Below are 15,656 nucleotides of genomic sequence, written 5' to 3'. Positions count from 1 at the left end.
ATGACTGTTTTATAACTACCAACTTGTACTTCTTAATCCCTTCTTTTTCACTCTTCCCCAACTCCCTTCCATCTGGCAACTATCAATGTTCTCTGTATCTATGAGCTTGTTTCTTTATTTTGTTCTTTAGATTTCACATATAAGTGAAATCATATGGCATTTGTTTTTCTCTATCTTATTCCATTCAGCACAATACTCTCTAGGTCCATTCATGTTGTTGCAGATGGCAAGATCTTATTCTTTTTTATGGCTGAGTAATATTCTATTGTATATATGTACCAACTCTTCTTTATCCATTCATCCATCTATGTACACTCAGGTTGCCTCCATATCTTGGCTATTGTAATGTACTAATTGTTGAAAGTTAAATTTTATTAAAAGACTTCTAATAAAAACCAAGAATCTCTTGCTTTGTAACTCTCATCCTGAATCCTGTTTCCCAGAGGCAACTAATTCTAACTCTTCTATTTATAATCTATCTTATTTTTAAGAAATACACATTTTTTCCTTTGTTTTTAAATTTTAGACATAATCCATTGATTTTCCACCATGAGGCTTTAGTGCTTTTATATTACTACCACCACTTACACTTTTCCATCTCCTATTCCCCCATATAATCATAATTTTAATTTTACAAAATCAATATTCAATGTTTAAATTTTTATGATAATTACATATTATTCATAGTTAAAATAGTGAATATATTATTATTATATTTTCTTCTTTATATAAAAATACTTTTGTTGACCTGTTTTTTCAGAGGTAATCATTGACTTTTTCCTTTACGGTTGCTAAATTTTCTAGTGAACGCTAATTCTTCTCCAAACTCTCCAAAAGAATGGTAAAACTCCACTCTTTCTATACAACACATCGAATAATCTTTTCCATTTTACATTTTTGTTGGAAAATATGCCTCCTGAGGCTGTCTGTCTACCTGCTATAATCTGAGTTTTCTAGGCCTGTTGCACAGCTGTTTCCTAGGGTCTCCCTTCATCATCATTCTGGAAATTTCTTGATTTACTTCTTTTGGTAGAGCACAATTTGCAGCTTTTATTTTTTTCCCCTCAGAAAGAGTGCATGGAGGGTAAAATCTTGTGAGGCTTTACTTTCTGAAAATATCTTTATTGTACTCTAACACTTGAATGAGAATATAGTGGGATTTTAGAATTTTAGGTTAAATTAACTTATTCTGAGACTTTGATGACACTTCCATTGTCTTCTAGCTTTCAGAGTTATTAAGAAGCTTGATACTATTTTATCCAGACCTTTTCTAGAGACCTGTTCTTTTAGGGCCTTCTCTTCATCCTTGGTCTTCTGAAATTTTATGATGATATGACTTGGAGTGCGTCTTATTCATAGTGCTGGGGACTTGAGCCCTTTTATATCTGGAAACTCATGTTCTTCAGTTTTGGAGAAATTGCTTACATTAGTTCTTTGAAAATTTTATCCCCTTCATTTTCTTTCTTCTCTCTGGAACTATTTTTAGTTAGATATTGGGTCACCTGAATTAATGCTATGATTTTCTTATTTTTATTCTCCTTTCTTTCCTTCTTTCTTCCTCCCCCCCGCCCCCAACCACCTCTCTCTTCACTCTTTCCTTCTATCCATACGACCATCCATAATTTCTAGTCTATTTTTTGGGAAGTTAGCTTTATCTTCCAAATTTTCTTTCAATTCTTATTTCTATTATATTTTTGATTTCCAGGACCAAACTCCCTCCTTCTTTCCTTCCAACACCCAAATATTGTTTCATGCAGCTGTCACTGTCTTTTGTCACTTTGAGGATATAACTTTTTGGAGGTTTTCTTTTGTTTCCTCTCTCTTTCCTTCTCTTTCAAGTTCCTTTTTTCTTTTTTCCTTTTCTGTTTCATTTTCATTCTTAATTATTCTTTACTGAAAAAGATTTATGACATATTTTCATTCTTGAGAAATTCTTATCACAAGAAAGCAATTTATTTCAGGATTGTAAACATTAACGCAAGTCTCTTTTAGTCCTCATGATTCTCCCTTCATGTTATTTATAAATGAAGTGAAATAAATGACTTATTAACTATTTAAATATGTTATTTTTTTCGTCTTCTAAACAACTGTTTTTACTCTCCTTTTTTCTCATATTTATCTCTCATGTCTTATCATTAGCAGAAACTTTTATCACTAAGAACCTTAAAATAAATCAATACAAATCTAATTTTAGGAAATAATATCTTAGACTATTTTTATCAATCAATGGAAAAACTAGCTTAAGTTTGCCATTTTCATTAGTGCCCAATTTTAAATTCAAGCTGGGAGAGAGGATGCTTTTTAAGTTCCAGTACTTCCTTTTAGTCTGTGTAGACGTCTCATAGAAATAAAAACTCAAAGCTAATGCAACCAGATGATTTGAAAACACATAACTATGGTAACTTAAACAACAGCTTCCAATGACCACCAACTTAGTACACCTGGAAAACTCAGAAATGTAGTAATAAAAGAAACAAAAGGAGTCATAGACAACTATAATTTCAGACTTTAGAGAGTAACATCAGATACTGAATACAGACTTGAAATTTTAGACTGTGTGAATCAACAGTTGAAGAATGGAAAGAAAGCAGTATTACTAAATCAACAGCAGAATTTTGTACTACTTTCTCCTTAATAGTTTTCAAGATACTAGTGGAACAGTCACTTTCATTTTCCAAGCTGTCTCCTCATTTAGCATTATCCATTCCTTGTTTTATGGTGCTTTTATCGTGTCTAAATTCAGGTGTAATGTAAGAAATTGCCATGATATTACCATGAGAAAAAAAAAGGGGGAGAGTAAACTTAATATCACCATCTTAAGTAGCCTGAAAAACAAGAATAGTAACCACTGACCATGCATTAAGTCTCTGAAATTCTAGGGGTATGTTTTCTCAGAAAAGTCTAGAGAATGTATTCTTTTTCAATTGCACTGTAACTTCAATGAACTTTATCTCCCATGTAGAAATGACGCTGGTTATAAAAGGGCCCTAGTTACCCCTCACTGCAAGAAAACCAGAGTAATTTCACATGTAATTTAGCTTAACAGCATTAATAGAAATGCTCATCATAAAAAATAACATTACTTGTGTTAGCATAGCAATAGTTTAAAATAGTTAACTTAAAGATCATATTATTGTTATTAATTCTTTCTTTGTCCCCAAAAGCTCACCTGGTACAAAAAATTCTGTTGGCATAAACCAGTGAAATTCCAAATGAAATCCCAAGCGAATAGCCTTCAAGGTGACAAGGAAGATCAAATAGACAACGGACACTGTGCCTGTGAGAAAAAATTCAGAAACTATTCATCATTTTTGTATTTTTACAGACTATTTTCAAATCAAGCTTTGTTTCTACTTTTCTCAGCAAAGACTGGAATATTATTAACTTCATTTATTATGCTCACTAAAACACAGGTGGGATCTAAAGAACAGAAACAAGCTATTTGAGTTACCAAAAAACAAAGCGAAAAACTATGTAGTAGGCCTAAGAAGAACCAGATGAATGTAGTTCATACGTTGCTAAACGCAAACTGCCTAATTTACAAATGAGCTGAATTTAGTAGAGTATACATGCAGAGTCCATTACAAAACAGTTTACACAGGAGAAAAAAAGACAACATGAAACTAGTTGGCTTTTATTCTATTGGAACTATTAGAAATGGTTAATAAGATGGAAAAGTCTGTCACAAGACTTAGTGTACAATGATAAGAAAGTAAAGAGTGAATGTGGAGGATTATAAACCTATTTGAGAAAGGTGATAAGCCAAATAATTCATGAAAAATCTGATCTAATATCTAGATGAGGTTCTGATTGGGTAGTACTACTCGCTAAATAGAGGTTCCAGATTCCACTCACAGGTATTACACACAGGGTAAAGTGGGCATTAAGAATTTTTTAGTAGTCTAGAAGTTACAGGATTATTCTAAGTCCGATCATTATGGAGTTGAGTCCAAGAAGGTTTCTAGAGGAATTTGATGCTAATTTCTCTAAAGAAGCTATAGATTTAAAAGAAAGGGAAAGTACAAAGAAAAGGACAAAAGTAGAATATCCTTAAGGAAGTAGAGAATAATCAACCTTGTTAGAAGTCCTGTGATTGATTGTTTTGCCCAATTGAGCAAATTCTTCTGTAAGTATATATGCTAACTTTCCATAGGAAAGTCAGCAAGCAAATCAGGAAACCACAAATGAGCCACATAAACTCTGCTGTGGGCTTGGAGATTAGCTGATTCGGAAAGAATGAAAACAAGAGGCCAAAGCTTATATAACCATAACTCTTCATTTTCTGTGTGTCTGTGGCAGTCCTACAGTGAATCCTGTTGTGAAGCAAAAGGTATAGAGAAATAATCTCATCTCCTCCTTTGGTCTCCTGGAAACCTCCTTGATGTGATGAGTAATCTAATTATTTTACATTCTAGGTTGCCTAGATCTATATGGAGAAGATGAAATCCCATGCTCTATTTGGGGTTATCAATTCTTTATGAATGATATCCTTGCCTTTAGTTAACCAAATCTGAGCTTTCATTGGGGATTCCTTTTGCCATCTTAAGATATGGTCAATTTCTTTAGTGATTCAGAAATTTCTGAAAATTTTTTGGTGATTTCAGATGATTTCAGAATTTTTTGAAAAATATGGTTCACAAAAATACGGTCCAAGGAAGAGAAAGCATTGAAGAGGAGAGCGAAAATAGAACAAACTTTAGGAGTCTGAGCTAGAGAATGACATCCTAGGTTGAAAGTCAGGTGATAATTCTGTGCTACCCTCTTAAATAGAAACTGTAGGAAAAAATATTCCAAAACTTCCCATTCTAAGTTCTAATGTTTCCAACCATTAGAATTGAGAATTCCTATAATATCCATTTTGGATCTCCCCTCCTGAAATTTTAGTCTATTTCTCTACTATACCCTCAGAGGAAATAAGGAAGAATTATTCAGTAAGAATAGAATGATAAATCAATGACCTGTCTTAAAAGGAACTTGGACTTGGAATGGTCACCTATACTTTTTTTCTGTGCCAAATTCTATAAAGAAAACATATGAGTGAACAAATTACACATAGATGAACAGGCCTGGAGGTAACTCTCTCTCCAGCCAGAACATATTCCCACAGAATCCAGCAGGTATTCTACTACACAGAGGCTCCATAAAACAGTGCCTCAGCTTACCTAGTATATTAAACTTTGAAAAAAATGAAGGGGATTTGAAATTGAGCAGTGGCAGGAGGAGCCCTATGAGATAAAGGGGCACTGTCTTTGACTTATTCCACCACTTTTCAAATTGTTGGAGTCCTGTGTCATTGGCGTAGAAAATCATAGAGCTATTGTCAGGATGGCCGCCATTCCCAGCACTTGGACAAATCACTGCAATAGGAAAGCATTAGATTAGAGAAAACCACGAAGAACAGAAAATGACGACCTCCAGAGACTGACACTTGCTCTACCAACTTAAACTTTTACCATGAATACTGTTTCTCCTTTCTGGAAAAAATTGAGGGTTATAGTTAGATATATTAGAAAACTTTTACCTATAAATAATTAAAGAACAAAGAATGTTAGGAAGTTTTGAGGTATATCCTTAATTTCTACTTGAAACTATAAAAATATCCCACCAAAAATCCTTTGGTTCCATTGCCAGAGAGAAAATATTGGACTGGTTGGTGTTTAATCTTATGTATACAATAATGTAAGAAATATCATTCAGGTTAATGTATGTTATGCTAGTAATCCATACAAAGGAATAGGCTTCCTCTAACAATAAACACAAGCTATGTATTTGGAATAAAAAGCGGCTATCACTGAAACAACTGTCATGGTATTGCCAAAACTTAATCATTGCTTATAGTTTAAGAATCTTGAACTCTAGCAATCCAGAGTAATTTTCCTGGAAGCTAATCCCACTGTACAGCAACCTAATAGCCCAGATGATATCCAGAGAACTGGGAAGTGAGTAAAATGTATTTTCCTAACATTGACCTACAAGTGGCAATTTCTTCTATAAGGAGATAGAATACAAATTGTTCTCACTGTGTTTCTAATTTCATAATAGAAATAGTTAGCTCTTTGTAAAGAACTCTTAATGCTGGTGAAAAACATACTGAGCAACAATCATACTCATCACTAGTCAAAGTGAAAGTGATAACTGATTGTAGGTTCTGTTTTTAATTTTATTCCGTCTTCATTATTTGGCATTCCACAAAGCCGAACACTTAATTTCTTTCTTATTTTTTAGTCAGCATTTTAACACATAGTTTTTTCTTCTATGCTCTGGACTGAAGAAAATCAACTTGAATTTTTCTCGTGCTAATAACAGTGGTAAAAAGCATAGGCTATGGAAGTAAATTGGCTGCAAAATGAATCTCGACTCTGTCACCTAATAGTTATACAGCCTTAGGCAGTTCACTAACTTATCTGTGGTTTGGTTTCCACATCTAGAAACATAACAGTATCTACCTTACAGAATTGCTGTAAAACATTTAAAATAATGTTTGCACACAGTAAGTATCCAATTAATGTCAGCTAGAATTTTTTATATTAACTGAGAAGGATTATTTCATACTCTTGCTATATAACACATTGGTACAAATAAACAGAAGAAGAATCAAAAAGGGCTAGTATCAACATAAGATATCACTATGTAAATTGAACTAACTTTGCTATTGTGCTCTACAAATCTTCAGTGCAATTGTGTTATGTATGAACTCGATAATGAACTGACTTCCTGCTGAAGAAATCTTATTAGATATTAATAAACCAGTTTCATCAATTGATAACAGAATAGCTATAGTAATGAATTTCTCTTTAAGGCAGGATGTTATTTGGTCCTTTGAAAATTCTGAAGTAAGCGATAGGATGTAAAAGATATATTTTTAAAATTGTACTAAAATGTTTTAGTATAATTAATTATTCAAAGGTGTGTGTGTGTGTGTGTGTGTGTTTGTCCACAGAAATAAAAGCTGATACTTTGCTTACTCATTTTCTAGTGCTAACAAAGAGGTTAAATAGCTAAATTAAGAGACAAAGTAAGACAATAAATAGCAAACACTGGAATGAATGTTTCATGAGGAGAAACTTTTGTCTGTTCATTATATACTTTAGAAAATTAAGATTTTTTTGGCCAAAACTTCAATTTATTTTTTTGTATTTACTTACTAATCTCTGTTCATTCCTAGAAAATTATTATTCTCAAGGATACATATTTGTGTATCTTAAATATTAGTAACTAAAGCAATAAATGTCTAAAACTAAGTTCACGAACTGAGAGCTATGCTTCTAGATCAAAACAAAGAGTAATGATTTAGGTTCTTGAAAATATGTATTGATTATTCATAGGCAAATATGGATACTATAAATGTGAGCTACAATTGTGAATTGTATAATATGAACTAAATATTATTTAGTTCACATTAACACAACCTTTCGTGGAGTTTTTTTTTTTTTTTTTAACACACTGATTGCTAACGATTCAATAGTGGCCCAATTAACATAATGATAATGATGTTGCACTAATCATTTACCGAAAATAAAGTCACAGGTCCTACCTTAAAACACTTGAAGCAAGGTGGGGAATAAAACACAAGTTAAACTTTAAATTCCTTACAACTTACCAGGGTTGCTGTCATTAGTACTCAGTACAGCATCTGTGTCATTAATGTGATGAATAAAATCTAAAAATTAAGGAAAAATACAGTTTAATGAGGAAAGAAACATACTAAATTGATCACCCTCTAAAGACTTAGCTATACAAATCTTTTAAGATCTACTGTGTGGCAACAGTAGTTAATACACTGAACCAAGACTACTCCATTGCTAACATGGCTTCACTTTCTTCAGCTTTCTCTACTCACAGGAATAATGTCAATGGGTTCACGGACTCTTTGTGGAAAAATTTTACATGATTAAGGAATTTTAAAAAATCTACTCATAGCCTGAATTCAGTTAAAAGCCCTGGAATAAAGATAATGTGTATAATTTTTCCCCCTATACTTTCACTAATTTATAGAAGTATACTTAACATCTTACATAAACTTCTAAAGTCTGTAAAACCATTATAATGGCCAAATTTATCTGGAAATTCGTTTAAAGTTTTTACAAAGTATAGTACATGCTTTTATTGACCAAAGGCTACATAGTAATTATTGCTCGCAAGTACCACTAAGTTATACTAAAGGAAGCAGCAAGGTAAAAAGCGTATGCAGATACCTGAAATATTCATATCATTCTATAGTGAATGAGAGAATGGGTAAAGGATGTGTTTTCTTGCTAGCCTAAGAGACTTTACTTTACTGGTATAATGTTAACCTTTTATAACCTTAATAAGCATTAATAAAAATGTCTGATTAAAACTCAAATGAGATGGGGAAAATGTTGGATTAGATTTTAAAGTCATAAAAAAAGTTAAAATATGTGAATTATTCACCTTCATTGTATGCTTCTCAAAATAGAATAAAAGAAGTAGTTTAGTACTCTAGGTTTTTATAGTATCTCTAAAGGTTATTAGTAATTTAAGATTAGAAGTTATAAATCTTTATGTAATCCCTGATGCCAAGACTTACATAAGGCTAGTAAAGCCTAGATACCAAATATGCTAGGCTGAATAGTGTTTCGCCACTATTGTGTCCACCGGAAACTTTCGAATGTGACCTTAGTTAGAAATATGGCTTTCAGGTATAATCAAGTTAAGATGAGGTCGTACTGGATTCGGGTAGGCCCAATGTTCAAGGATTGGTAGACACATTGAGGGAAGATGGCCATGTGAAGACAGAGGGAGAAATTGGAGTGAGACAGCTACCAGCCAAGGAATACCAGGAACTGCCAGCAATAAATCATAGAAGCTAGTAAGAGGCAAGGAAGGATTCTTCCCTAAAAGTTTCAGAGGAAACAGAGCTCTACTGACTCTTTGATTTTGGACTTCTAGTCTCCAGGACTGTGAAAGAATTAAGTTTTTCTTGTTTTAAGCCAAACAGTTATGGTAATTTGTTACAGAAGTTGTAATACACCAAGGCTCAACAAAGACAGGATAGTATAAGAAAGAAAAACTATAAGTTGATATCTTTTATGAAAAGATGCAAAGGTTTTAAATAAAATATTAGCTCTGCTCCTCCCAAAAGTAAACTGAATGCAGTAAAAAATTTAAAAAAATATATAGCATGACTAATAAGTTATTTTAAGTTTTCCTGGAATATAAGAATGATTTAACTATTGCAGAGGTATTCATTTAATTCACCATATTAATAATTTGAAGGAGAAAAGCTTATGACCATTTCAAGAGAAGTAGATTAAGTATTTGATAAAATCTAGCATACATTAATAAAAATGCTTAAGAAAATAACAGGCAGGAACATCTTTAAATTACTAAAGTGTACAACCACCATCCCACAATGAAGTCTGTGGTATGTATATAACATATTTACCACTTAAGTTCCATTACTCTCCTGTTTTTAAATTTTAAATCCTACTATTTTGAAAATAAGTGACTGAAATTTGTTTCCCTGAGATTCTGCACATCACACTCTTCAGTAATAAATACCAATGAACTTCATAAACTCTGATATACTACAAGTTTGTGGTAAAGATTGAAACAATGCCTAAAATATCTGCTGGAACTTAGTATTTTATATTAGAGAATTAGAAAAAAATTACTCAAAAATTAGCTTTTGGAAATGAGGATAACTATTATATTTGAGATCATAACCACAGAAAACAAACTGAATTTAGTATATTTTCCAAAATTACAAATACTAGTTTTTACTTGATTTATCCTAAGTCTAGAATTTAAGGCTGAAATTAAAACATTCTAGTAGCTATTGTATCTGAAAATAACTGTGTGAAAGCATATGATATGGATACTTACTAAAAATAAACTTTCCAGTATTAAAAAGGAAATTAGACATAAGCACCCAATAAACTATCATTGCTCCAATAAGAGACACCAAGGAGAAAAGGAGGCTTGACCACTGCCCAAAGGAACCAAAATAATATCTGCAGACATCTGGATATTCCCAGGTAGTGATATCCACTGATGCTAGATAAAAATAAAAGAAAAATAATAAAATTAGATGTTAATCACATATTCCATATTCATAATTTGTTTTCCCCAAATTAACTCAGAATATTTAGTAAAAGATTATAGGTATTCCACCACCAAATATTAGACCATATTATGAAACAACAGAAATGAAAACAAATACATAAAAAGAAATATAGGTCAATTATATGGTACAGATAATATAATAAACGGATTACAGTATCATTAAATTTTATAATTAATTGATAAAGTGACAAACCAAGGCTAGACACAACCATCAGTAAGGGACAGAAGACATTACCCAATAATATTTGGCATATTTAAATAACTATATGGAGAAAAGTTTTCTTGAGTCATACTTTATACCATGTGCCAATTTAAATTTTAGACAATTGAATTAAGAATTTAAAAATTAAGTAAGAGAAAAGTTAGAAGACAGTGTAACATTGGAACCTAAAAGGTTATTGTTTTTTCCTATCAACTGAACTACAGTGGAAAAGGTAGGCAAATATAAACAAACTCATATAATACAAAAGCCATTCAAATATTGAATGGGAAAGAAAATGACAAGAAATGATAGATAAAGATTTAATGCCTATATCATCTAAAGAAATTAGCGGGTCTATAAGAGCACCAAGACACTTGTGAATAGAAGGAAAAGGAGAAATAAATAAATAATACAATTAAGAGAAAATATACCACTGGTTAGTAGAGACAGAATAAAACTGGAGGCTAAGCCTAGTCTGTTGATTTACACTTGCTAGGATTCACTTAAATAATGTATGTCTCATTAGGTCCTATGCTATTTTAAAACAATCTAAAAAGTTATTTCCCTGATCCAGAATTTATAGAGATGAGTGAAGGAAAGATGTTGGCACAATTTTGAGAATTCAGTACACATTTTCATATTTTTCTAGTTACAATTTCTACTTTTAGGAGATTCCAACATTTAGGCCTTTGAGTAAGGATAGGTTAAAACAAGCCACCATTAACTGACGAGAATCATAAATTCTCAATTAAGTTCTGGCAAAGGCCTTAATTTAAAAATGACTTTTAAAAATTATTCTTATGAGAAAATTAACACCAAAGTGAGTGCATTCTGCAAAGAACTCTCAGCCTCTCTGAACTTCAAAGGCGGTCATTATCAGTTCAGAACTAATGCTATGAAATAGGGAAGTAAACCTTTAGGCACAAAATAGAGAGTTAACACACAATGAGGAATGTACACATTAGTGCTCTACCTCAACAAGAAATACTTATTAATACTAATTCACTTCCACTGTAGCAAATTCTTACATATCATTGCTCGTGATTTTACTACTCTGTAGCAGCAATAAAGTGTTAAAAGGCCCATCAGAATGATGATACACATTCCAGTAGTAAATCCAGCCTGTTAAAAAATAAAAATATAGAACAACACATATCATCATGTTAGAATAAACTCACATGTATCATATTATGCTACCCTAAACGATTATGATAAAAACCCGACAACTAATAAATATAATTATCTGTTTTCTTTAATGAATTTTATGTAGATTTATTAAAACTTCTTATAGGACTCACGACATAAAAAAAAAAATTCAGGGAAAAATATGCTGAAAAATTATATTACCTGTTTTATGCCCCAAGGAATACTTAGTATAGATGTTCCCATCATGGTATTCCAAATCATAAAACTGAAAACACAGAGCAATAGCAGTAAAAACATAAAGTTTGACTCTTTAAACATTTTAATTAAGACAAAAATTAAAATAATCTGTAATATTTATTTACATATAGTTTAAGTTATGCTCCCCAAAGTAGTTTTACTCACATGGTTACTAAACTGGTATTTTTACCATATCCTTCAGCATAACCTTGAAGTTTATAAGCAGAACCCAATGGACTATATACATAGCACTCTTCTGGAGCTGGAACTACATGATCTGGGGCAATCTAGTAAAAAAAAAAAAAAAAAAAGGAAAAAAAGAAAAAAGAAACAGAAAAATTTTAGAACCTATAAACGAGAAAATAGGATATTTTCTATATATCTGAGTACCTGACTCTAGACATATTTCTAAATATCATTAAGAAATAACAGTATGCATCCCTGATTAATAAATATTAAAATTGTTTTTTAAATGTAGTAGAAGACCTAAAGGAGCAAGAATTTAAGGACTATAAACAATGAACTGTTCATCTGAAATGAGAATGAATTCCTAGAATATGCAACTATCAAAATATTTTTCTCTTCATTTTTATGAGAAAGGAGGAAGAAGAGCCAGCCAAGACTGAGATTAAGGAATTCTAGACGGAGGAGACTTGGGGAATTTCAAGAACCAAGTGGTCACTGAACTCCTAAGCGACAGTGGTTTTAGTAAAGGCAGGCAGGGAACTCAAACAATAGAGAAGTAAGGAGTCAATATGAGGCAAAGGAAGGAATAATAAATGTAGACTATTCTTTTTTTAAATGCTTTGGTAGAAGAAAAAGGTGAGCTAAAGTGGCTGAAGGAAAAGGCAAAGAAGGATTATTAAAGATGGAAGATGTAAACAAAAGAGAAGGAGCCAATAGAGGCTAAAGACATACAGAGAGAGAGAATGACTAAACAGATACATGTTTCTTATATATATATACATTTCTTTCTAATTCTATCTCCCTATTTTGAAGAGAAACAAATATAGTCTCCTGACGGAATTCTGCCCATCTCCCTGAGAATAGCTACTTTGAAAATATGTAGTCCCTACGTACAGTAGTTAAAGACATAGGAGATGACTCACGTAAATCACAATCTTTTATATTTAGTACCTATCACACAAATCTACAACTCTGCCAGGTTTAGCATTCAAGAAATACAATAATATACAGCCCCTATTTTAAAGAAGTTTAAATTCTAGTTGGAAGACATATGAAACAATTAGACAGGGCTATAAGGCAGAATAAAAATTAGGTATTCAACTCTGTGCTATACCATATCACGGGAATGATGAAAAAAATAATAGGACTAGAACAGCTGTGGAAGACTTCAAGGAGGTGATGGAACATTAGGTCTCAGTATGTACACAGGATATGGACTAGTGCAAAAAAGAAAACTTGTTAAGTCCTTCTCTCTTTATGCATACGATTGGTGGTGTCTTGTGGGTAAAAGATGTCTCAAATGTTATGCCATGATAAACCATGATAGCTACCAAAGCAAGTTCAGAAAAAGTGAAAATCATAAGTTGTAAGAGGCAGGACTAGAAGCTGGAGGATAAGAAGTGGCAAATTCTTAAGAGATATAGAAAAATTGGAGGATTGAATCCCACATTCTGACAGGGGTCTAGAGCAGTGTTTTTCAAACTTGAAGGTTCCTGTGATTTACATACGGATCTTGCTAAAATATAGATTTTGATTCAGTAGGTATGAAGAAAGAACTGAGATTCTGCATTTTTCACAAGCTCTCAGTGATGCTGATACTGTGGGCTATGCAGGACACACTTTTATTGGCAAAGACCTATGAGACGTTGGCAGCCAAATAATTTTCTTCCCTTCCCCATTTTAGAAAATATTAAGGTAAATAGGGAAATTTTTAGAAGTAAAAAGGTATTACTCTGTAAAGAACTGAGATCAGTGGTTCCATTTGTTCTTCCCTCAAAAATCTTTTTTTTTTTTAAATAATAATTTTGGGACTCTTAGAAAATGATGTGGATGTATAAGCATATTCATATCACATTGTTAATTTTAGACTGCTGTTTACACACTTTGATATACTAGTGTCATCTCACAGTCAATTAACAAAAAGGAATCAAACAAAAAGGGATGGAGCTTGGGGTACAAAGCTGACCTATACTTCAGGCAAACAACAGGCAGTCAGGCCTAGACTGGCCCAGCTGGTATCTCTGAAGTTTGCCTCCACAAGCAGAGCCTCTAGGTCTAAACTGGGTCTGAAGATACTAGATTACTTCTAACTCCCAGAGGGCTTAGATAATTGTTATGAAACTAAGACTTAACTATAACTACCAATGTAAAGGCCTAAGGGAGGAAAAAGTGAAAAAAACTGGTGAAATAATTATCCCACCCAGAATATTTTGAAAGTCCCTTCTTAGGCTATATAAAGAAGATCTTAATACTTCATGTTGCTTAAAATGAGATATCTATGTTCAAGTGACTAGTACAATCGTCGCCCCCTTAGTAAATATCTAAAGAATGTTGGTTCCTGCTTCCCTTTTTATTATTACCTATAAGAAAGTCATTATCTTTCTCCCAGAATGTTTCCATTGTTCTTTATGCTTTTGAGTTTCTGAATCTCATATGTGATAATTTTATAAGCAACCAAATTACTTTTAATATTTTTGATCCTACAATAATAATACAGATTCAACCAACTATTGCCTGTGAGCCAAATCTGGCCTCCAATCTGATTTTAAAGTCCCTTTGCTAAAAACGATTTTTATATTTTTAATGTATAAAACAAAAATGAAGAATAATATATGACAGTTGGTGGCCCACAAAGCCTAAAATGTTTAGTATCTACCCTTTGTCTCTTGTTTTTGATATACAACAGGACATTGCTAAATAGGAAAAGAGTATGTGTGTATATATATATGTATATATGTATGTGTGTATATATATATGTGTATACACACACACACACACACACGCACACACACACACACACGTATATCTTAGTTACCTACTCCTGAAGAAAATTTCATTTTCCCCTTGTAGTTTCAAACTTAAAAATTGAATAGACTTACCAGAACCTATTATTATTTATATTAATCAATGACCTAAACTACTTCAAAAGTACTTTATCTTCCTCAAAGCTGTTAGGATTGGGATTAGCAGGATTTAATCCAACCAATCTCTAGATTTGTTTTCAACATAGAGAGATTATTTCAAATCTCTCTATGCCAGCCTAGGTAAGAACGGACTAACCTGAGAAGTAGAACATGTATTACTGTCTTTGACTTTCCACGATGCCATCATCCTTGGAACATGGCCAGCAAATAGTTCAACTACTGGGAGTTACCCTGGCTCATGCTGTTCACTGCTCATTTCACCTTAACCTTAGACAATTAGTAATGCTTTGCCTCTTACCAGTGCCTTGTCTGCAGGAGTGGTGAGCCGGCTGTAGTAATGAATCCTCTTGTTCATGGCAGAGGCATGGTCGCTAACCCTCTGAATGCCTTCATTCACACTGACGATGTTTGTGGGCTCTATATAGAATGGCCTAGGGAAGGGAATATACATATGACAAAGAATATTCAGCCAGACCTTCTGGAAGTCAGCCATTGAAGAAAATAACTTCTTGTCCTCCATTAGAAACGGGATGTACCAAGGCAAGGCATTCACTTCTCACTTTTAGTGAGAAAAGAAAATGTCACAAAAGAAGTATTATTCAATCTACAGAATAAAGCTTTTATCCTACAATATTATTATTTTAAACACACTTTTTCAAACTTAAGGAATTTAGCAGTAAAGGAGACAGAACAGAAAGAGCTTCAATCAGTTATTTAAAAGAAATATAGCAGCTGTCAATTTTCAACAATAAAACTTAAGACACAACTTTGAATATTCTCTCAAAAAGATTTTGGCACTAAATCAGAGAAAACATAGACAAAAATGTTCCTCTACTAACGAGTGTCTATTTCTTCTTTGTGGGTCAAAAATACTT

The 15,656-nt window shown here is 32.6% G+C and overlaps 1 protein-coding gene across 5 annotated transcripts in view; it reads right to left on the bottom strand.

Annotated features, from left to right (window-relative positions):
* The window catches only part of SLC38A9 (solute carrier family 38 member 9), a 54,599-nt gene that overhangs the window by 19,380 nt on the left and 19,563 nt on the right, over window positions 1–15,656 (bottom strand). For all 5 annotated transcript variants that reach the window (XR_001596585.2, XM_016142326.2, XM_016142329.2 and 2 more), the window contains exons 3-10: window positions 15,080–15,212; window positions 11,837–11,958; window positions 11,636–11,699; window positions 11,317–11,410; window positions 9,847–10,017; window positions 7,601–7,660; window positions 5,163–5,357; window positions 3,170–3,277 (exon numbers count right to left, since the gene is read on the bottom strand). Coding sequence is in view for 4 of the 5 variants with exons in the window: in XM_016142326.2 (XP_015997812.1) it covers window positions 3,170–3,277; window positions 5,163–5,357; window positions 7,601–7,660; window positions 9,847–10,017; window positions 11,317–11,410; window positions 11,636–11,699; window positions 11,837–11,958; window positions 15,080–15,212 (947 nt within the window). In the remaining variant the exon portion in view is untranslated. The remainder of the gene's footprint in view (window positions 1–3,169; window positions 3,278–5,162; window positions 5,358–7,600; window positions 7,661–9,846; window positions 10,018–11,316; window positions 11,411–11,635; window positions 11,700–11,836; window positions 11,959–15,079; window positions 15,213–15,656) is intronic.

Source organism: Rousettus aegyptiacus, unplaced genomic scaffold, assembly GCF_014176215.1.
Source record: "Rousettus aegyptiacus isolate mRouAeg1 unplaced genomic scaffold, mRouAeg1.p scaffold_m13_p_8, whole genome shotgun sequence".
NCBI classification, from domain to species: domain Eukaryota; kingdom Metazoa; phylum Chordata; class Mammalia; order Chiroptera; family Pteropodidae; genus Rousettus; species Rousettus aegyptiacus.
This window is presented reverse-complemented; position numbering and strand designations above follow the sequence as displayed.